At 45.3% G+C, this 23,925-nt stretch overlaps 1 protein-coding gene across 1 annotated transcript in view; it reads right to left on the bottom strand.

Moving 5' to 3' along the window:
• Nucleotides 1–23,925, bottom strand: part of KCNK10 (potassium two pore domain channel subfamily K member 10) — a 124,356-nt gene that overhangs the window by 48,138 nt on the left and 52,293 nt on the right. Inside the window, exons 2-3 of the mRNA XM_044917923.1 lie at nt 20,253–20,587; nt 1,135–1,252 (exon numbers count right to left, since the gene is read on the bottom strand). Coding sequence (XP_044773858.1) covers nt 1,135–1,252; nt 20,253–20,587 — 453 coding nt within the window. The remainder of the gene's footprint in view (nt 1–1,134; nt 1,253–20,252; nt 20,588–23,925) is intronic.

The following is a 23,925-nucleotide window of genomic DNA, read 5'->3' as shown; positions in this document are numbered from 1 at the left end:
ACAGTAGCTAATAATAAAAATAGAATAACTTTAACAATATACTTTCATATAAGTTTTGTGAATGTGGCCTCTTCAAAATACCATATTGTACTGTACTCACCCATCAATTCTCGGCCTTTTGGCTAAGATCAAGGGTAGTATCTGTACTGAACTCGCCCCTCCTCTTCTTGTGATGCTATGAAGTGATAAAATGCCCACATGGTGAGATGAAGTGAGATGAACGACATAGACACTGTGACGTAGCATAAGACCACTACTGACCTTCTGATGCAGCATCAGAGGACGATCATCCACTTCCGGACCACAGGTGACCCAGGGTAAATGAAACCCCGGAAAGCAAAAGTTTGGATGAGGGGACCACTGTAATTTCTCACCTTCCACAACGGGAAGTCAAGAAATAATCTCTAACGCTGAAAATTCAGGAAGTGGCAATACACACATGATATTTAAAGACAAGGAAATGAGTATCAAAATAATCAATCAAAAGAGATGAGAGTGGGGCGCCTGGGTGGCTCAGATGGTTAAGCGTCTGCCTTCGGCTCAGGTCATGATCCTGGAGTCCCGGGATCGAGTCCCGCATCGGGCTCCCTGCTTGGCGGGGAGTCTGCTTCTCCTCCCTCTGACCCTCCTCCCTCTCCTGCTCTCTGTCTCTCGTTCTCTCTCTCTCAAATAAATAAATAAAATCTTTAAAAAAATAAAAAATAAAAAAAAAAAAAAAAGAGAGATGAGAGTGGTTGCCCCAGGGGAGGTGAGGACAGGCAGAGGGTCAGAGATGGTTGTTTCATAACAAACTGTAGAACTTTGGGGTTCTTTCATAGGCAACCTTAGTAAAAAGTACATGTTTAAAAAGGAATTTGAGCTCCACTGACCACTCCATATTTTGATTTTCCACTCTGACCATTTCATCAGGTCCTTTCAAATGAAAGGCTCTCTAACCTCTCATTTTGAAAAATGAAATTCCTTAGTCCGCTTTACCTTTTATGGAAAACCACTCACAACCCCTGCATTTATCCAACAGTGTGCCATGAGCCTCCTTTGAACCTCAAGCTGTCATGGTCCTAGGACCAAACGTTGACCAAACGCCATTTCTCAGGAGGGTCCCAGAGGAAAAGATGTTAGCGAATGAACGGATACCTATGGTGGTGATGACAGTCCCAGCAAAGAAAAAGGCACTTCCAAGGTCCCAGTGACTGCTGTTGTTGGAAGAGTTTCCTATCGGACTTACTCCTGCGTTGTCAGCATCAAGGGCATGCTGCAAAGAGAGCGAGAAAGCATGAGATTCAGTTAAAAATTTTAAAAAAAGCTCTCAAATTCTTCCCTTGCTTGGGAACCTGAAATGATTGGGCAACTGAGTGGCTCAGTTGGTTGTCTGACTCGGTTTCGGTTGGGGTCACAATCTCAGGTTCATGAGACGGAGCCCCAAGTTGGGCTTTGCACCCAGTGGGAATCTGCTTGAGACTCTCTCTACATCGTTCTCTGCCCCTCCCCCCCACACACCCCTCCCCCACTGCACTCACGCATGCCTCCGTCTCTCAAATAAATAAATAAATCTTAAAAAAAAAGAAAGAAACTGAAATGATCTAGAGGGGACTGGTTACACGAATGTGGGTGCAGTCATAACATGAAATACTAAACACCCACTTAGGAAAATTAGAAAATTAGTTTTAGGTGGGAAAAAAAAAAACTAGGCTATATAGTATGGTGCCATTTATGTAAATTTTGCAGGCATAGGATTTAGGCAATCTGGGCATGGGTTATGCAAAATACATACATATCTCTGTGTATATACATAGAAAGATGTCTAGAAGGATTGTCACCCAAAATGTCATTCCTGGATGACAAGATCTCAGTTGCTTTTCACTCTTCTCTTTTCTGTTTTGTTAAAATGTTTTACACTGAGCTTGCTTCAAGATGGCAGGAAGTGAGAGCTTGGGCTCCTAGATCAGACCAGCAAGGCTCTGCTCATTATTAACTTCGGAACAATGGACAAGTTATCTTAACCTCTGTAAATGCAAAGGTCCTCATTTGCAAAGGGGGGATAATAATACCTTTGCCCACAGTTTTGAGGATTCAATGAGAAGATCTGTGTAAAGCACTCAGCCCAGGGCCCAGCACCGAGTTAGGGGGTAAGGAATAGAGGTCAAATTCGTGACTGTCATTTGGACTCCCCCCACCTCCACCCTGCAACACACGCACACACACACACACACACACACACTGCTCCTTTTAAAATAAGTAACCATGACTCCTCGCTGGCTACGGGATTTGGAATTCCATACCCCTTAAATTCACATAAATTGGCCACACTGATATCCAAGCTCGTTTCACACTACTAAGACACTCCCTTATACTTCCGGACCTTTGCTTATGCCCTCCCCCAGTCATGCCTATCCTGCAGGGTCCAATCTGGGCTCCACTTCTTCCAGGAGGCTCGATCCATGTACTGCAGCCCCCACAGATACCTGCTTCCCAGGGATCCTACTCCTGCACCACATATATTTAATTAGCTTTTGATCACACACTCCCCAGCTGAAAATCCTTGCCTAGACTCTGCATGTGCAGAATAAGGTGCCAAATACGTCAGCAGCCCTTCCTGAGCTGGCCTCTGCCCACCCCTTTCAGGCCAGGGGAGAGGGTAGGAAGAACCTTCAAGCAAGTGAGCTGTGTTGAGGAAGTGACAGGTGGGGCCTTCAGAGGGAGGTGACAGACGTATGAGCTACTTCTTGAGCAACCAATAGAGACACTGTTCCCTGAACAAAGTTGGAATAACCTCATGTGGAGATAACAGGTCACAGTTAAATATTGAAATGTGATTCTATTTATCCTAAATAATGCCCGTGAAGCTTTGTTCAAACAGGCAGACAGCGTTTGCCACAAATCAGACTAACTGAAAAAGTCAATCATCGTTACCTTTTGCCTTCACTAATCAGAGATATTTCAAACTCTCTAGACCAGGGATCAGCAACCTTTTTCTGTAAGGGCCAGATAGTAAACATTTTGGGCTTTGTGGGCCACATATGGTTTCTATTGCACATTTTTCTTTTCCTTTTACAATGCTTTAAATATGCAAAAACCATTCTTAGCTCATAGATGATACAAAAGGCCGTGGCCTAGACCCCTAGACAACTGACTGGACAATAGCGGGGAAAAAATCTCTTTTGTTTAAGTGTATTCTTTCCTGCCCCTAAGAACACGAGATATTCCACTGGATGCTGTTTCTAAGATTAAACCCTGGCACCCCAGGATTTAAAATCCAGCCTCTCGGGACGCACACGGGCTGTCTTAGCCCATGTTTAACCGACCTAATTGACAACTATCACTTACTCATCAGAGGCAATGCTCTGCTCTGCTTTAGAGGAAGACAGATGGCAAGTCCTTTCTTCTGGTAAAATACCCATTCTCACTGTGCTGTGTGAGTGCCATCAGACCAAACCACAGGCCTTAACTAGTGTTTATGTCCTCTTTACCCATTCGGCTCACCAGGCCCATCTGCAAGTAATACCTTGGGGACAGCTCTAGGCCTCAGTCACTTAGTTGGGTTCAAATCACACTATCAATACCTAATATTTACAACGTCTATGAAGCTGCATAGAGAGTTGGGGTTCAATCAAGTCTCACTGTGCTGAGAAATGCACCTAAATGTCATAAGCAGCACATAAAAGTACAGATTTGCAGCAGAGACAAGTGGGGATGACTATTTGTTTCATCAAAAAATCCAGAGTAAGATTCCTTTTTAAGTTTCATTTTTTGAATTATGCAATTTATAAATATTTAATGTTTACATATGTAGCCCTCAAGGAAAGCATGTGTCGGGAAGGAAACTACTTAATTTGTTGAGTTTCTGCACATAGGCAGGTGCTTTAGAAGTGTTATTCCCTTTTATCCTTCCTGCAACTTGTGTGTTATCCAATTTTACCCTTTCTACAACTTGCAAGAAGGTAATATTATCCCCACATTAGAGATAGGGAACCAGGCTCAGGAAAGTCAAATAACTTGCCCTAGGCCACACAGCCGGGAAGTGAAAGCCAGAATTCAAAACTGGACTGGGCCCAAGCCATGGCTTTGAACTCTCTTCTCTATGTGGCATGCCTCTCTCCCCACCTCCATGCTCACCTCCAGACAGAAATGAGAAGGAATACCACCACGTCCCAAGAACTTAGGCAGAAGGACCTCTCAAAGGATCATTTCTAATTAGAATACATCCTTAAACATATAAATGCAGGCACCAACCTTCATTGGGCTGTTGGAGCTGGTGAGAGCTTAACTGCTTTGCATTTAAAATAAAATTTAAAAAATAAATAAACACGGGGAAAGATTGGTTTTATACCCTGAGAGGGAAGGAACAGATAAAAGAGAGTGAAAGCCCCTGAAAAAGCAGGAAGACAAGGAAGAAAAAGTAAGAAAGGAGTGTCCATGGATGCTTGGGAGCTTCGGGCTCAGCTGCAGCAAAGCCGGGGACTTTGAAAGGCAGGTGCATCCAGCATCCAACTTTAACTTTGTTTATATCTGTGATGTAAATCCCTCTCTCTCTCACTTTCCCAAATCTACAGTAAAGTGGGCTACACATGCAAATACTTTGAGGAAGTGGTTTTGTGGAAATTAAATATAAGGGCTGTTATGGGAACGGTGGGACCAGAACGAGATTTGGAACCTGAAGCAAGGAGAAAATGAAGCTCCCCAACAAGTCACCAAGATGTTGATGAGGCTTTGGACAATCCCCAGTCCTGGGAACAAGGTTTGATTATTCTGTCTAGATCGGGTGGGTCAGAAAGACTCCAGCAAACCACCACAATTAAAACAAATTGGCAAACTCGGGCTATACACACAGAAAGAAAACACAGTTTAAACAGACTATCACTTGAATTAATAGCATCATTTTTAACTCAATAAGAATATTTCTGATTGAGTTCAGAGTTCCAACTTTATTAATTTTTTAAAGTATTTTCTAATGATCTTAATTGTTTGAACTCAAGTAAAACATTTTAAAATTAAATGCACTTGCTCTTACGTTTTTTTCTCTGCGTTCAGGCTGCAAAAGTGAAGATAAGCCAGCCCATTAGAAATGTCTGAGCACATAGATAATGAAATGATGCATCTGAGCTGTGTACAGCTTCACTTAAAAAATCAGTTATAGGGGAGAGATATAACCAACAGCGACATCATGTTAGGCCACAATCTCAGACCCGATGAGCATCGTGTGTGCACTTACAAGTTCAACCAGTATCAAGTTCAGAGAGCTCTTATGAGGATCCAAAAAGAAATTATACTTGATATGATGTGAGACCTTCAGGGAAAGGGTACTCTAGATAAGAGGGCATTACTTTAAAATTTAATTCCACTCGTTCTTGAATTTCCTTTTTAGCCTCTAAGTTGGAATTTCCAGCACCCACCCAGCTACCCAGTAAACAACTCATGAGTGAATGCTCAGATCAATAATAAATGAATGAACAAACTAAAGTAGTAAGTTTAGACCCATGCAATTTACTTCTTTGTAAAAGCAGAGAAACATAATAAGAAAGTAGCCCCACGAAAAGAAATATAATGATTGTTTTAAAAAAGAAGAAGAAGGTGAGTAGCTAATGTGAATGGGGCAAGATCTAAAAGAATAGAGTGGTGGCTACCCAGGGGCTGGGTGGTGGGAGAAATGGGGCAATGTTGGTCAAAGGGGACAAACTTTCCCTTATAAGATGAGTAAGTTCTGAGGATCTAATGTACAGCGTTGTGATCACAGTTAGTGATACTGCATTATACCTTTGAAAGTTGCTAAGAAAGCAGATCTTAAGTACTTTCACCACAAAAAAAAAAAAAGGTAATTATGTGACATGATGAAAGTATAATGTAATTCCGTAGTAGTAATCACCTTGCAATATATAAATGTAGCAAATCAATATATCGTACACCTTAAGCTTACACATTATATGTTAATCATATCTCAGTAAAACTGGAGAACAAATAGATAAAAGGGTCTGTCCCCCTCACCCCCATCCTCCCACTACCACCCCCGGGCGTTAAGACCACCCGAAAGGTATAACAAAGAAGCTGCATCCCCTCTGAAAGTGAGGTGGGTCTGAGGCTGATAGAAGGACAGGAGGTAGAGATATCCCTCGGAGGTCCCCCACCAGGTACTCCCACCAGCTCCCCCCTCCCACCCCCATGCTGTAATCCCATTAGGCAATGCCAGGCTGCCCAAATCACTGTTGCAGATGGCGCAAGATACCATCGTAAGCTTTAGCACTACAGTGGGATGAATGATGACCCACAGGGGACCACTAACTGTCTGTGGCTTTTCTCCGATGATCTGTGTACTCGGTGAGATAATCTGTTTCTCTGTTGCCTTATGTGGCACCTGAAAGAAAAACAAACAAAGGCGGAGTTTGTCTGAGACCGGCTGGTGGATACAGCCGATCGATGCCATATGCGTGGACCCTAGTAGCCAGAGTGATCATCTGACCCATGGTCCAACTCAGCACACTTGCCGAGTAAAGAGGGGCTCTGTGAATGGCTATGCTGGGGCCACAAGACAGGGGGAATGCAGGACGTACGGTCACTCTACTAATAGCTTATACCACGTGGACAAAAGGAAAGGAATTCATCTGAGAACCCAAAGCTGGTTCTGCGTCTACCACATTCTTAGTCCCAAGAGGGCACAGTCCGCAAAGGGGTCTATGAAATAGATATTTATCCAGAGGCCGAGGCAGGATGAGGGGGGTGGGTATGAAAAGTGCCTTCATAAATGTATTAAAAGGGAGCACATTTCAGTCATTAATGGACAGAAGGCAAGCCACAAACCCCAGAGACAGAGAAAGACAATCGGCAGAACACATTACGACTCAGAAACGCCTCTAACGATTCAGAACCCCAACAACAGGACAGGATATCTTTCCACCTCCTTCCGCATCTATGGCAGAAGGGCCTCAGGTAAGAAATGGAAGTATGATATTAATTTGCTCGCCACAGTTGCTTTTTATTTCTCCTGCTCCAGAAGCATTTCTCACATAAATATTTCACCACAGTGGGAGCAAATACGCTGGTGCTAGGAGCGGGGCAATTTTACATCCAAGTGTGAGACCACACCACAAAAACTCGAGCCACCCCCAGCAAGGCACATCTGTGGCTGATTGCAAGAAGTCTTTGCTTCAGTGCGGAGGTGGACAGGACAGCCCCCATCAGCACTTACTCTTGCAACAGAGAAAGTCTGTGCATAAAGTGGTAAATGTTCAGCGTGTGCACATTACTCAGCTTCTCGGAGTCTCCGTTTCTTCATCTATAACGTGAGGAAGTCTTTCCCTGCAGGGTGGTTGTCAGGATTTTTTTTCAGTGGATGTAAACCTTTGAGCCGTGTGCCTTGTCATTTCGTATATAATAATATTAATAGTAACAGGAATCCTTTCTGAGAACTTACTAGTGCACAGAGGAACTCAGTCAACCCTCATGATGACGCTGGGAGACAGACATCACTATTGCCCCAGGGGGCACATGAGATTTAGAATAGTCAAGCCCCTTGACCATGGTCCCATATCTAGTGCACAGCAAAGCTAGCAAGCAGATGCTATTAGAATTGTCAACAGGAAGATCGCCTTCCTAAATGCTGGAAAGGCAGCTTCTCTCCATCCTCAGTGGTCTCCTTTCTCCCCATCCTGGACCCTCCTGGCCTAGCTCCCTGCCTTGCAGAGAGCAGGCTGGCTCCCACCCAGGCTGGGTCTCCTACAGCCTTGCCCCTCAGCATTTCCCACAAAGAAGTATTCGCAAAAACTAGGCCAGACCACAAAAAGAAAAAGCAAGAGGCACCTTCTGTTCCTTGGTGAATATTATGACAGTGTTTATTTCCTGCTATCCTAACTGTATCTAGTTATATGTGCAAATACTAGCCCTTCCTCGGGTCTCCGACAGCAGGCTTTCATCAAAACTTTATAGCCTGGTTATAAATCTAAAGTGAAGGCCACCTGTAGAACAAACAGAATCTGTTTAGAGAATAAAACAGCAAAACCCGAGGCAAGCTAGACCACACATCCAGAGCCTACGGTCTTAGACAAGTGGCTTTCCTTGCTACCACTAGTTAATTCTTTGGTGGGGGTAATGTTCTAAAACTCAATTCATGGGGTACCTGGGTGGCTCAGTCAGTTGAGTGACCAACTCTTAGTTTCAGCTCAGGTCATGATCTCAGGGTCATGAGATCAAGCCCCGCATCAGGCTCTGTGCTCTGCGGGGAGTCTGCTCCAGGTTCTCTCTCCCTCTGTCCTTCCCCTCTTTTCCCCACCCCCACTGGCGTGCTCAAGTGTGCTCTCTCTCTCAAATAAATAAATAAAGAATCTTAAAAAAAAAAGATTTGGTCTAAAAAAAAATAAAACTCAATCCATTAGCACCTGGGTATACACTAATGACTATCTAAATATTGTCCATGTGGGATCAAGCCATATCTGGGGGAGCTCTTTTACCTTCCAAATTGTGCCTTACAATATAGAATTAATTTTCACTCTCTCTTTGACTATATAAGGGATGAAATAAGAGAAATCTTAAACCATGAGGAAAGCATCAAGTCCATAAGGAATTGGGGTATCATGTATGCTCTGATGAGATCAGCAAACTTTCTGAAGAACTGTCACTCTTTCATCTCCATTTGGACTCATCCTCTACAGATTCAGGAACAAATCTGCCAAGTGTTGCTGAAAAGTCACCCTTGTCCTGAGGGTCCTTGATGTACGCCCCACATAATCCCAAATTAATATTTCATTTCCTTTGCTCCCTCAAAGAATGTGTCAGCCCCTACAACCAGCACCAATCTCTAATGAGTGCAGTTTGTTCTGGGGACAGAAGGAAGCAGAGACAATCCCAGAGACTTTGAAGAAAGCTCTAGGATACTCATAAAAATAATTCTAGTAGCCAGCATTTGCAATGCGCCTTCTTCCCTTACTCAACCCTCCACAAAAACCCCATTATAAAAAGTCATGTTATTACTCCCATTTTGTAAATGAGACAACAGAAAACAGAAGTAACTTGGCCATGGTTGTAGTAGTTAGTAAGTGGCAGAGCTGGGACTGGTTAAAAGTACACTCCTTCAACCCTGCCTTCTCCTCTCTCCCACAGAGAGTTCTCTGTCCAGCGTGCAAACATTGTGCTAAAGCTCATCTGTTATGTCACCTTCTTCCCCATGAAATAGGACAATATAGAAAAGTAAGAATTCGTGATCTGGCCCTCATTTTTCAAAGAATGAAAGCTTAAGTCCTCACTTCTCCATAAAGTCAACCTGCATCGGCAAGTTTTCCATCTCTTCTGTCCATTGAGAAGGAAAAGAATTTTCCTTGTTCTCAATAGACTAAGAAGTTACTCTTAACCACAGACCCGAAGGATAACCATAAACATAACTTTGGTTTTCAACCGAATACGTTGACCCGGACTCAACACCGTTTGTGAAGACACAAAGCCACGTCCCTCTAGAGCACAACCAACAGCTAATCTTTACTCTGCAGTGAAAGAAGGTCCTTTTGGAGGTCCCACAGGTTGAGTCAGACTCCTGCTCTGTGAATAGGGACCGTGAGTAGAGCATCGTGCAGATTCTCCCCATCTCCAGATCCCAGTTCTACCTCTCAGTTGAGCTTGGGCAAGTAATTTAACTCCTCCCTTCAGTTGCTTACCCCTACCTCAAAGGACCACTGTAAACATTAAATGAGCAACAACGTATTTAGAGCGGTGCCTGGCCACAGCAAACACCAGGCAAGTGTTAACTAGTGATACGACTAAGACAAGACTGGAAGCTTCTGGAGGACCGGGAGAAGGCACCTGGCCTCCTTTGTTACGTGTTCTGATCACTAGAGTCAAACCTAGCACCTCCTTCATGACAAGCATTCGGTTAATATTAGTTATCTAAATGAATACATTTGATGGTAAATAATGAAAATAATTATATGAGCCAAAATCTCATTAAGTAAGATTTTCACTTCACTTTAAATGAAAACCAAACACATGCACATCTGTATAGAAATGTGAACACCATACCACTCATTGATGGCTTTTTGTTTTATTTTTATGGGAGTTTCTTTGGGGGGGAACACAATCCTCATTTGCGAATTCATTTTTTCCAGTGCCATGCCAATTTCCATTAGCTCTTTAATTTCTGGCTTAAAAGCTTTAGAACTTCACTAAACAGTGATGGAATCACAGCCTCAAGGATAAAAACAATAATAATAATGAAGTGGAGGCCTGTAGAGACAGGCCAGGGGCTGCAGGCCCGATCTTGCATGCATTGAACAATCTTCTGCATGAGCACTTTGCTGGAAAAAGGGCAGCACCTCTGACTTCAGAGCACCAGGAGGGAGGGGTCACTTCACTTCCTCAGAGCTGTGTCCTTGGTCCCAAAGGACCCAAACCTGCATTTAACAGAGGTCACCTGCTGCCTCAGCTATGATCTAAACTTCTTGCACAAAAGGCTGCTTGGAAGAAGGGATGGCCCAGGGTGGGGAAGGAGAAGGCTTGGCTGGCTCTGCACTCTGACTCCCAGCAAGGATCTCCACAGACTGCTGAATCCGTGGCTCGGGTGACATGCTTCCCTTAAATCATTGCGTTCCTAAATATGTAAAGCTTTGGAGGTTAGGAACACCAAGGGAATCGGCTCATGCAGAAAAAAGACAGAAAGATTATTTGAGAGAAGTACCTTGACAACCAGACTGAAAAGAAAGGACCTCTCTTGCCCAGAAACAAAATCATTTTCTGCTTTGCTTCTCCAAAGGTTCTGAATAAAGGGCTCTCAGTCTCCCAAAACAGATATAAAAAGCTCTATTCACTCATTCCTCAAAACTCAAGCATCCTCTATGGGCCGGCCGCTGTGCCAGGCATGAGGGACATATGGATAAAAGACACAGACTCAAACCAGAAGACCTCACAGTTGTGGGAAGGAGGCAGATAAGAAAAATAATGTTCACTCAATAGGGTCTATTAAGGGCGGAGGCACACGTGAATGTAGGATGCTGCAGGGCCAGGCCACCCTACTGCCTGAAATGGCCATAGCTTCCCAGTGCTCTTAGGATAAAGCCCTGCATGGTTTGACCCCCGCTTGACCCCAGGGTAATCTCCTACCAAGTTCCCTTGGTAACTCACCTCCAGCCATATATGCTCCTCTTCTGTCAAGTCCTCAGAGATCCTGCCCGCATCCTTCCACCACAGGGCCTTGGCACTCAGTTCCCCTGCCCAGAATCCCTGTCCTCCTGTGTCAGCTCTCCTGCTCATGTACCCAACAGCTCCTTCTTCTCTGCATCGTTCATCACAGTTTTATTTATACTGATTCATGGGATTACATGCACAAGGTTTGTCTCCCCTACTACTTATCAGTAGGGTAAGCATAACTTTATCTTTCAAACCAGGTCAATTTTGAGAGAGAAAGGGATGCTATTTTTTTTTAAGATTTTATTTATTTATTTGAGAGAGAGAATGAGATAGAGAGAGAGAGCATGAGACGGGGGAGGGTCAGAGGGAGAAGCAGACTCCCCGCTGAGCAGGGAGCCCGATGCGGGACTCGATCCCGGGACTCCAGGATCATGACCTGAGCTGAAGGCAGTCACTTAACCAACTGAGCCACCCAGGCACTCCGGGATGCTATTAATAAGTATTCCAAAACCATGAAAACCGGGATGATTGGTCATCCTAGCTAGAAACTCCAAGAGGTCAGGGACTATATGTGCCCCTTTTACTCACCATCGTGTCCCCAGGACTTAGCACTGAAGTTGGCATGCAGCAGGAAAACAGTGAATTTGTTGAATTAATGAATGAGTGAGTAATTGAGTAAGGTATGTGGGGCTTGGCAGAAGAAGGGAATGGTAGATGTCATGGCCTTGGGAAATGTTCATGGCTCATGCAAATTAACCAATATCTGCTGCTTCTAGAGAGAAGAGTTTGGCAGCTCCTGATCTCTGGCCCTCCCGTATCTGCAGAATAGCAGTTTGGGTCACCATGACAGCATTAAAGGTCCACGCCCAGGACACAACCCAGTACCTAGTCCTCTCACACAGCTGCTCGTATCTTAAATGAAATCGTGTGCCGCCAAAGCATGGCAGAGTCAGGCCCAAAGAGCAGAGCCTGTGAAATGAATCAGTATGCCAGAGTCCTGAACAAAGTATCTAAGACCCTAATCACTTACCAGCAAAGGATCAAAATCCCCAAGAGATCATAAAATGAAAACCAGTGGCAGAGATCCTGTTGACCAACATAAAAAGACATGAACCAGTCAAGGAAGGAGAGACATAGCAGGATGAGAAGGGACCCCCACATCCAAAGGCTCATACTTCCAGGAAATTCCAGACCTAGCCCATGCCAGGCAGGTGGAAGCTTCAGGTTTTCTTCAGATAAAGAGACCACCATGAATAGAAAGTGCTCATTTTGAGGTCAAGAGGGATCTGAGAAGTTAAGTAACTTGCCAAAGCAAGGTCTGAGTAAAGTATGCCAGGAAAAAAGTCAACTTTCCAGACAGTGAGGTAGCCTGCTCACTCTGGGGCGGGGGGGCGCGCTACACGAGCTGCCCCCAAGAGCACCCTCCAGTGAGAAAGGAATCCTTGTTGCCTGCACTACAACAAGGCCCTTAGAATGGAAACTCCCATGTCCTCCCTGGTGGGCACCTTGCCCAACACTACACCCACTCCCGTGAAACACCACTCCCTTCCACATGGCTAATACCTAGAGAGAAAACAGCTGTGTGACCCCATGAGCTGCAGTGGAAACATTCAAAGTCTTAAAAAAAAAAAAAAAAAAAATGTAAGCATTCACAGCCTGAAAAACAACTGCTACATAGCATTATCCACCCAGGCTGGGGCATGGTTCCCTGCCCCCGTCAGTCAGGGAAGCCGCCTCGTGGTTTTATTATTTGAGGATTACAGAAGATGAAAGTGTTATTGCTTTCTCCAAGACTAGCCACGACAGAAGTTTCTAAGGCAATTGTTTTGGGGACAGGGAAATAAGCAATTGAGGCATGTCAGAGCAGTGAGGATAAAGAGGTTCTTGGGATCAGATGGCCGTCAAATCAAGTTCAAGGAAATAATGTTTCCTGAATGCCAGCTAGATGCCAGGCACTCTGCTGGTGCTCTGTGTGGGTTATCTCCTTCCCTCCTCCTCATATTCTGAATGAGAGGGACTTTCCCACCCTTTCCCAGGAGAGGTAGCCTTAGTTTCGGTAGGGTAAGGGACCAAGTCTACCTGACTTTCATACCCATGCTCCTTCCTCTCCTCGACAACCCCTTCTTGAAAATGCAATAGTCCACATAAACCCGCTACAGTACCAAGTAAGACAACCCATGCCTCCTTAAAAATTTATCCTTCTCCCTCCAGTCTTTTCCTTGGAGTAAAAGCTATTTAGAAAAGGCCCAGATGTACTGTAGGGGATACCCACCATTAACACAAGTGAGCAGCATAGCACAATGGTTAGACCTATGGGCTCCAGAGTCAGGTGTCCCAAGGCTCAAAACCCCATTTAACCATGTACTGACTGTCACTTACTTGGGCAAGGTACTTAGAATAAGATTTAATTTTCTCATCCATAAAATGGCATGATGGCGATGGAATCTACCTGTAGGTTCGAAATTGCAAGGGTAAAATGAGCTCAGACACGGAAGCACTTAGAACAATGCCTGGGGTGGGGGGGGGGCGCCTGGGTGGCTCAGTCATTGAGCATCTGCCTTCGGCTCAGGTCATGATCCCAGGGTCCTGGGATCGAGCCCCACATCGGGCTCCCTGCTCCTCAGGAGGCCTGCTTCTCCCTCTCCTACTCCCCCTGCTTGTGTTCCCTCTCTCACTGTGTCTCTGTCAAATAAATAAATAAAATCTTTAAAAAAAGAACAATGCCTAGGGGAAAGCGAACAACCAAAAAGCAGGAGCCATTTTTTATCACTAGGACAGCTCTGCAGGAAGTGTCTCTGTTAGTCATCTGCAGACTGGGCGAGAGTCCAGAGATGGATGTGTCCCCTCTGGGTTGAACTGCTGAGGCTCAGCTCGGGTTAAGTGGCTTGCCCCAGGGTATCAAACTAGAAGATCCACACACCTCAGTAGGGGATGAACAGCAATCAGGCCCTCAGTCAGAAGACACAGGCCCTCTCACTCAGTCACACCTTGGAATGATGGCCATCTTATCCCTGCGCTGACCTGTGCCTTGGGGGCTGCCTGAGTCTTCTGGGTCCCTGAGGTTCTCTAGAATGTTTCCCAAACCACATGAGGAACAATGTGGGGAGGGAGGGCACAGACAGCGATCAGGGGAGTCAGCGTTAGCGTCTATTTAATATATAGGAGGCTCAGTGTCCCCACCAAAGCTCAGGATACAGACGCTGATCTAGGTGGCCGTGGTAAGCCCTCTAAATAGAATAGGAACGGCTATGTTGCCTCCCTGGGCTCAAGCCGCAAAGACATAGCCCCAGTGGTGTTAGCAGCCCAAACCCGCACTCACGGAGCGACTTCCGTGAAGGTGACTTCACACTTTAACAGTAGAAGCAAATTGAGAAAATTCGTCAACTAGAAAATTTAAGATTGAAGCCCCAAAGGGCACTTAGGAGCTTTCTTCTCTCTCCCCTTAGCAGGACCCCAGGATGGATATACTTTAGGGGCTTTCTGGTTTCTTTTTTCTTCCTTCCCTAACGAATAAATAATAGCAGTCACAACAGTAAAAGTAACTGAACTGTTTGTTCACTATTCAGACCACCCGAACAGGTGGACATGAATACTACAATCTCCAGTTTACAGATGGGAAGCTGAAGCCTAGGGTGACTATTTCCCAAGTCACCCAGCCAGGAAGGGAAACTGCAGAGCTTGGGTGCTCATCTCGGGCTATGGTGCCCACGGGGCTCTGCCTGAACAAGGAGGGGTGCAGAGCACTGAGCAGGCACTCCGGAAATCTCTGCTGAAGGGGAATGAGTCATTCGCAAGTTTTCTTTGACTCTCTTCCATGTGGCCCCTTCTCTGTGTCTCAGCATCTCTCACCTCCAGTGTTCTAATATTCTTCTAATGGGTCTTCCTTCCTCCAGTGTCTCCTTCCACCAACCCAAAGTCCCCATTGCTAAAAGAATTATTTTTCCGGAAGAAAATTTTCATCATGTCACTGCCTTGCTTAAACTTTGCATTGACTCCCCACTTCCCAGGGCATAAAGCCCAACTCCTCAGCAAGGCTCCGTGGGCAGCTCCCAAATCCAACCCCACTCGCCTCTCCAGCCTCATTTGCCACCTCTCCCCATACTTCTCAGCTCTAGCCACAGTGACCCCCTGAAGCTCTCTCAATGGGCCATACGCACCCCTGGGATGCCCTTTATCCATGGCCTGCAGAATGAACCTCCTCCCATGATCCACGTTTCTGTTTGAATAGGTGGTGGTTAAAAGCCTAGGATACGTGGTCAGACTGCCCAGGAGTAAATCCTAGATCTTCTGCTTACTAAATGAGCAACTTTGAGCATGTAACTTTGCTGCCTGCTGCCTCAGTTTCCTCATCTGTAAATGGGGACAAAAGACCATCTTTGTAGAACAGTTGTAAGGACTAAAAGAGATAAATGGCCACAGAAACTTCCCTGACCTCCGTTTGCCTCACTGGGGCCCCCATTTTTCATATACTTCAAATAGTTCCATTCCGGTCATCATCAAAAAGATAAGAGACAACAAATGCGGGTGGGGATGTGGAGAAGAGGGAAGCCTCGTGCGCTGCTGGGGGGGAATGCAAACTGGTGCTGCCGCTGTGGAGAACAGTATGGAGCTTCCTCAGAAAATTAAAAATAGAACGGCCATATGAGCCAGCAATTCCACTTCTGGGAATATGTCCAAAAAAAAACAAAAACTCTAACTTGAAAACACATACACACCCTCACGCTCATAGCAGCATTATTTACAGTAGACAAGACCCAGAAACAGCCTAAGTATACAGGGACCGAGGAGTGGATAAAGAAGTTGTAGTACATATACACAGTGGAGTATGAATGGACCTGGATGGCTTGAGGCTAAGTAAAATAAGTCAGAGAAAGACAAATACTGTACGATCTCACTTATATGTGGAATCTAAAACAACAACAACAACAACAACAACAAAGCAAACAAACAAAAAACTCATAGAAAAAGAGATCAGAGGCCAAAAGTGGGGGTGGGGGAATCAGAGGAAGGTGGTCAAAAAGTGCCAGCTTCCAGTTATAAGACACATAAGTACTAGGGATGTAAAGTACGGCATGATGACTAGAGCTAACACTGCTGGGTGATACACAGGAACGGTGTTAAGAGAGTCAATCCTGAGGGTTCTCACCACAAGGAGAAATGTTTTTTTTTTTTGCTTTTTGCTTTTGTTCTTCATCGTGTCTGCACTCGGTGATGGATGCCAAGCAAACAGCGGTATTTCACAATATATGTTCAGACCATTCTTCTGTACACCTTGAAACTATACAGTGATGTATGTGAATTATATCACCATAACACTGGGAAAAAATAGCTCCACTGCAGTAAATTCCAGTTGTTGGTTTATGTGCCTCTTCTTCCAGGGTTTCTCGACCTCGGCACTGTTGACATTTGACTGGATTAATTCTTTGCTGTGCCGGGGGCTGTCCTGTGCATTCAGGATGTTTAGCGGCATCCCTGGTCTCTACTCACCACATTCTACTAGCACCCCCTCAAGTCACGACAACCAAAAATGTCTCCAGATGTTGTCAGATGCCCCATGGTGGGGGGTGAACCCCCTCCCCAGTAAGAACCACTGCTTGAACCAGGGGACATATGGAACTGCTGAATCACTATATCGTACGCCTGAAACTGATATAACACTATGTCAACTAACTGGAATTAAAACAAAAACTTAAGAAAAAAAAAAAAAAGAACCACTGCCTGAAACTCTGAGCTCTTAGAACAATACTACAAGCCCCAGCAGCAGGGGAAACAATCTTTTTTTGAGCACTCACCACGTGCCAAACATCGTTCAAAGCCCTTCTCATGAATTATAGAATTTAATCCTCTCAACACTACCAAGGGTGAGGGATTTTAGGCACATTTTATTGATAATGAAACTGGATCACAGAGAGGTTAGTAACTTGCTCACGGTGTATTTTATTCTCCTCTTTTCTATCCTCAGCGCTGAGCATGTGACCTGATACAACAGGAACTCGATAGCAACTTAGAGAACGTATGGATGAATTCATTAATGAGACAGTTCCCTCCATAACAGCAATCTGGTCAGGGACGGTAACCCAACGGTCTCCTCTGGAGTCCCATGGCACCCCATAACAGTGGTTTAATTCTTTTGAAAACCCTTCCCCCAGCTCTGGCTCTTTTAAGCTATCCAGGCATTTCATGGGAGTTAAGCGGTTCTGGGTACTCTGTTTTTGTTATTAATAACATGAATTACACCTTCCAGCTTACTTTATGAGGAGTTCACTCAATCCAGCCAAGGGTCCTGACATTACCAGATAAATACTATTGATATAATTTTTTACCTGTCAGTCACTCCTTTGAAACTTGGGTGAAGTACAATAATACTATGTTTTTCCAGCTTGGAACATATCACACTGAAAACCCTTCCAAAAAGTTTCTTATGAGCACTATATCCAATGCTGCTCAGACACATGAAGTGAGAGAATGCTTCCCCTAATGCATAGTGTGGACCTTTTCATCCTATGAAGGAATCAGTGAACTGAAAGGCAAACCATGATCAATTTGTTCTTGATTAACACAGATTCAGCATTTAAATCTGCTTAACCTGTGTTGTGAAAAAGTCTGTAGATAAACACAAGTATAAAGCCTTACATCACAGTGGCTGGAGATCTTAAAGTATCCCAAGCCCAAGGCTCACACTCAGTGGGTGCAGGGAGAAGACATAGAGAGATGCTTTCTGTTAAGAAACAGGGAACTCCAATGTTTCTTGACTCTTAAAATTCTGGAAACTGTTAAACACAAAGCAAATGTTTAAGAGATAGCTGAGTTTATGTAAAGCAAGACCTACCTAAAGACCTTGTAGACTCATTGGGGGAGGAAGGGCAAGGTCAGACAGACCACACTTTGAACCCCAGCCTGGCCACTTTGGGGGTTGGAAAGTTACTCTACCTATTTTAGAATCGGCTTCCTCACCTATAAAATGGGTGTGATAGTGCCAACTTAGAGGATTGTTGGAATGATTAAATGAGATAATGAGTATAAGGTATCTGGCTTATAACAGATGTCTAATACAGGGTAGTTTTTAATTGTTACAAAAATGACCTTAAGGATGTGTATGTGTGTCATGCACACACATACACACACACACACACACACACACACACCTCATTTCCCAGAGAAACTTTTGAGGTCAAAGTAGGGGACAGGTTTTAATGGCAACACCAGAATTAGAATCTCTACATGCCCCCCCATCCTGTCCATTCTGGCCTCTAAGCTCTTTCATGAAGAAGAGAGCCAAAGAATGGGCAATACATAAATAAATAAACCAATGCATGAAAAATCTCAGATATCTCATGGTATCACCAATGTTATAGATTTAGTTTGATATCTCAATCCAAAAGGATTTCTCTATTGGGCAATAATTAGATGCAAAGCAATGCATAGGCTACACATGGATGCAAAGATAATATGACATAATCTTTTTCTTCAAGACCTCACTGTCTAAGGAAGGAAAATGCAAGCATGACTCTAGATTCAATTCGGACCACTTTTTAGGTTTTTATATGTATTGCAACTAAATAGAAAGGATCTCACCACATATCACAATAACATGTATAATTCCGTTCTTACTTAAAATTACTCCAGAATTGTTTCTCCCATTTTCTATGACATTCTAGGCCTATAAATCTGGCACATATTGGTACAACACTCCCATCATCACAAATGTGATAGCATCTTCTCATAAAGGGAGGGAAAAAAAAGATGAAGCTATCAAAGAAAGAATAATATGAAATACTGCCCTTAGATTTTTGCATTTTAAAGTTTTCTTTCTTAATAAAAATTATAGGATCATAGATATGAAATCATATTTATTCCCAGGGGGGTGGCGAGAATGTGTATTTCTATTTATTTATAAAAGTCAAGTCAGATTATCAAAATTTCTTTAAAGGAATACAATTGCTATGAAGGTTCCAGATCATAAGGAGCCCCATAATTCTCCTAGCCTATCAATGTAGTTTGAAATAAATATACAAATAGCCAGGTCAGTCTTGCAAATCCTGCAATACCCTGGATTGCAGTAGCCCTTAGAATTGAGTGCAGATAACCCCAGAGCAGAAGGAGTCGCGGGAGCCATCTTTTTCATCCCTCTGCCTTGCAAACTTTAGAACCCCTGGAAAGATATGACTCTCCCTTGCCTCCATAAATGTCACCGCCTTCCACCCAGGACCTATACTTCCTGATTCAGGAGCACGTGTAGGATAGGAACTCAAACCTCAGTCTCCGAGGCAGCCATCCTCCATCTCCTGCATGATGAAGCCCCCCAACTGGGCTCCCAACCACTGCCCTTCCTCCCTCTGGGACATGGCTCCCCGCCCTCCCCAGGCTTCTGGAGCCTCCTGTTTCATTTGCTCCACCTAAGATGACTCTGTCTCCCGTGGCCCTCCCAGCTACGCCCACCCCTGCTTTCGTTGCCCTGCTTCTCTAGGTGGTAGCCCAAAGTTCTCTGCCTCCATCTTTTTATGGATATTTTTTTCTTAATATCTAAGGTATGCAAGGACCTTAGCGCAGTGCCTGATGCAATAAGTGTTCAAAAACAGCAATCCTGATTATTACTACTACTGCTGTCCTTATTATTTCATCCCCATAAATCCACCAAAACGGCCCTGTCAAGTCACCAACAGCCTCCCATCCCCCCTCTGGTGATCTTTACTCCATTCTCATTGACCTGGGACAGGTTAACACATCCCTGCTTATTTAAAATTCCTTCTTTGGCTTCTAAGGGCACCCTCTTGGCCCAGCGTCTCACACAGACTTCAGAATCAGGAACTTGATCAGCACAAAGAGATGGACTCGAATTTGAAGATCCAAAGCCCTTTCGCCTACTCCTGCCTCCAGCCACCTCATCCAAAAGCAGGTGATGTGAAACCCAGCCTGCTCCTAACGTCACGGCATCGAGGCTGTGGCATGCGTGGCCCCCCTTCCCGCACATCATCACATGCCTCACTCTCTGTCTCCTTTGAGGTCCCAGCTCAGACGTCACCTCCCCGGAGAGGCCCTCCCTGACCATCAGGAGCATCTCAACCAAAGGCAAAACGCAGTGAGCCCGAAAGACAAAACCCAAGTTGCCCCTTCTCCCCGCAGGCTGCTCTGTGGCTGACTCGCTCCCCGCTCACCTGGATCAGCGTCTCCAGCTCCTGTGGGCTCACGCAGATATGATCCCGCAGGAACTCCGCCTTCTCCAAGGCGATGGTATTCTTCTGGCTGCTCTCAAAGGGCTGTTCCAATGCTCGGAAGACCAGACCACCGGTGACGAGGTAGACCACCACGACCACAAAGATTGCGACGACTGTTTTCCACTTCATGACGGTCTGCAGGCCCCCCTGGGAGGCGCCTTCCATCCTGGCTACCACCGTGGCTCGGGAGGAGATGGAGAGGCGTGGGGCGGCGTAGTGCCCGTTAGTGGCCCCCTTGGGCTGGCACACAGGGGGCGCTGCTGCCGGAACGGCCACTGAGAAACAGGGCGGGGGACAGGAGGAGAGAGAGTTTGTTGATAAATACAAGACACGGAACTCGTCAGAAACAAAGCACAGATGTCTTTCTCAAGCCGGCTTTCAAATGGGAGCATGAAAACCTGGCTCACCAAGCCGGGCGGTGAGGGGATCTGATCAGTTGCGAGGTGCCTGCTTGAGTTCTTAGAAAAGGAGCACCAGCAGTTCTGGAGTTTCAAAAAAAAGTAGTAGTAACTGAGTTTAAAATTCTTATATTTCTCTACAAGGGTCCAGTTTTGAAAGTCAGGTCGCCGTGATTTATAATTCATCTCTTCTCTCAAGCTTCCTTGGTTAAACAATGTCTAGGATGCAGGACAAACCTTCATACTTGAAAAACAGATGTGTTGTGCAACTCAGAGAGGGAATAGATAAGAGATGGATGCCCAGCTACTCTGTCCACGTACTGAGGACTGGAGGATACCAAGAGCAGAGAGGAGATGAACGTCTAACGAGTTTCAAAGTCCCTTCCATCCTGGGTCGTGGTCACAAAACAAAGGGAAGAAGAAGGGCAAGCTTGCTATCGGGCAGACAAGTCAAAACTCAGACATAGTAAAAAAAAAAGTTGGGGTTTCAGAAGACGACCAAAGTGAAAAACAAAAGAACAGGTGACTGGACTGAGGGAAGGAAACAATGAGTGATGTTTCATGCCAAGTAACTTGGTTTCCTGGAAAAACATAAGAATAGTAAAATAGATTTTAAGCACATTTCTAGGTAGAAAACGCGATGACCTTAGTGACAGAATCTTTCTTCTATTTTCCTCCAGTAAGAAGCCATTGGAAAAGAAATTTCCCCTTCGTTTTGAGAACATATTGGATTCTCAAAGGTCCCTGGTCTCTAGAAGGTCAATTTCATTACCTTGGAAATAAATATGTGAAGCTGGAGGCTTTTCTAGAATGGCAGGAAGAGCAGGGTCGTGTTGCACACGTGATGCTCTCATGCACTTCGGAACTCTTGTCTTGTGCAGCAAGGAACAGCAACGCATTTGATTTTGCTCTGCCTTTAGTACACTAATGTTTATTATGGCTTCTGTCATAGTGCAGCCTGGCTGTTGTGTAAATAAGGTTTTAGGAGATGGTATTAGCTAATTACCTAAGTGGAGCAAACAATCCCACTCAAGAGAGCGGACTGCTCACTCCCTGCCTTGGGAAACTCAAGATAAATAAAAGCACGGGAAGGTCACTCCTTCCCTGTTCAGGACACCAATGATCCTGATGACATCCGGCCAGAAGGGTGGCCGTCTCGAGGAATCCAGATCTGTAAACATCTGCCTTTCCTCCTGGAGCCTCTAGACCAGCTTTTCTCTTTGAAAACCAAGCGGAACATCAGCCTTTTATTGGACATGATTCTAGCAAATAAAATCATTAAATGTTAGATTTCTTCCCGACTCACTGAACACAAAACTGTCTGGAATCTCTCACTGAAAGATTTAAGAATCAGAATCAGCACCCTGGGCATCATGTTCTTGCTAATCCTTTCCCCAAAACATGACTCTCAGGTTCCTACCGGCCCCTGTTGATACTGAGGTGCGTCTTGTCTAGGACAGCTTTCTTTCAACCTTGCCCCCACACTTCCCACTCCTTCACCCTCCCTGCTGTATCTCAGTCCCCTGTGCCTCTCACCCTTCCCAGGACCACCAACCTCATGGCTCCAACACAGCAATGCTCTGTTCATGCCTCCACAATTCATGGATGTTCCTTTGGCCAGCAGCCCCTTTCCCACCTTCACCTGCCTGGGAAACTCTCACCCTCCTCAGTGTGAGCTCAAATCTGCCTCCTCTGTGAAGTCGTCCTGGACTCTCCAGGCAGACCCGGCATGCCCATCTCCCCACGAGCCTAGAAATCCCTGGGAGTCTGAAAGCTTGTCTTTTGATTGTTGGATCTCCATTTCTTGGCACAGTGCCTGGCATAGAGCAAATGTTTGTTTTCTGTTGTTGTTGTTAACTCCTTCAGACTATAAACAAAAGGCCCATCAGAATCACCACCACCCTCAGTAACAAGCATTTATGTAGTGGCCAAGTGAGCAGGAGGCGCTGTGCTATGGTGGGGATAAGTCAGAGTCCCTCCCAGCTTTGGGGGTTTGATAACCTACTTAGGGAACATCCTCCCACAGCATCAGGTGACAGACTCTAGGAGGAAGCCCAATGATGGCCTTGAGCTCAGAGGTCAGCTGGAGCTGGGTCTCCTTCACTGACTTGCATCATGGATGTTTCCGGGGCTTCTAGCATTCCTGAGGCTGAGCAGAATTGGGCCTGACAAAGGTCTTTCTCAGACCAGTTCCTGATGTCAGTTTGCTAAGAGACTGTCCCTGGCAGCAGAGTCTGAATAGAATCCACCAATCCCAAGTTTCCAAAGCACAAGGAGCAAAGACTGGAGTTTCAGTCCCAAAGCCATCACTGTCTGGTTGACCACTTAGTTTCTCTGTTTCCTTATCTGCAGAAGGTGGATAGTAAGGACTCCGTTGGAGGGCTGCAAGGCACATGCATGGTCATGGCCACCGCATATCCCCGCTTCACAGATAAAGAAACTGAGACCCGGAGAGATTCCATGGCTAAACTGAGGTCAAAGGGGCAGAAAGTGGGGGAGCCGGGATTAAAACGAGAATAATCTGACTCCAAAGTCAGTTCTCTTCTGGAGCATAAGCACAGAAGAATAGGAAACAAAGCAATTCCCCTGGTGGAAAGGGCCCTTTTATCCGAAATGTATCAATGGATGGGGCATAGAAAGTAATGACCTACCATTCCTCACAACTCCCACGGAAAAGTATCTGGCACCAAACGCACTGCCAAGAATTGATGAGAAGGGAAAGGCGGGAAGGGCAATAACCCTTCGGTTAATTGTCATTTTAAAATGCTTCCTCACAAGCATTCGCCCATTCCACTTCTACCTAAACACAGGTAGATATGGGAGCACGTGCAGAAATCTGCTTCCTCGTGGTTGAACAGGTTCGAGGTAGTTTTGAATTTTTCAGGCTTTCCCGTGCCCTGTACTTCCTGCCCATTCTTGCGCTCAGTCAACAAACACTGGAGTCAGCCGTGCACCGTGCTTGGCGCTGGGGATACGGAAATGAATAGGACCCACCCCTACCTTCAGAGTCCATGGGAGGGCCGACGAGGATCTTACACACGCACGAACCTAGTGCATCGTCACGAAACCCAGTGTGGAGAGCACTAGTCAGTATCTATCCCCCTTGACAGGTGAGGCACGAAGGCCTGGGGCAGTGGCATCCTTGGACCCACCTTCAGACATCTAGCCCCAAGTGCCTCCACTCCTCCGCATCACTTGAAACAATGACATCCACG

Source organism: Neomonachus schauinslandi, chromosome 9, assembly GCF_002201575.2.
Source record: "Neomonachus schauinslandi chromosome 9, ASM220157v2, whole genome shotgun sequence".
Taxonomy (NCBI): domain Eukaryota; kingdom Metazoa; phylum Chordata; class Mammalia; order Carnivora; family Phocidae; genus Neomonachus; species Neomonachus schauinslandi.
Note: the sequence above shows the minus strand (reverse complement) of the source record. Positions and strands in the feature narration are given on the sequence as shown.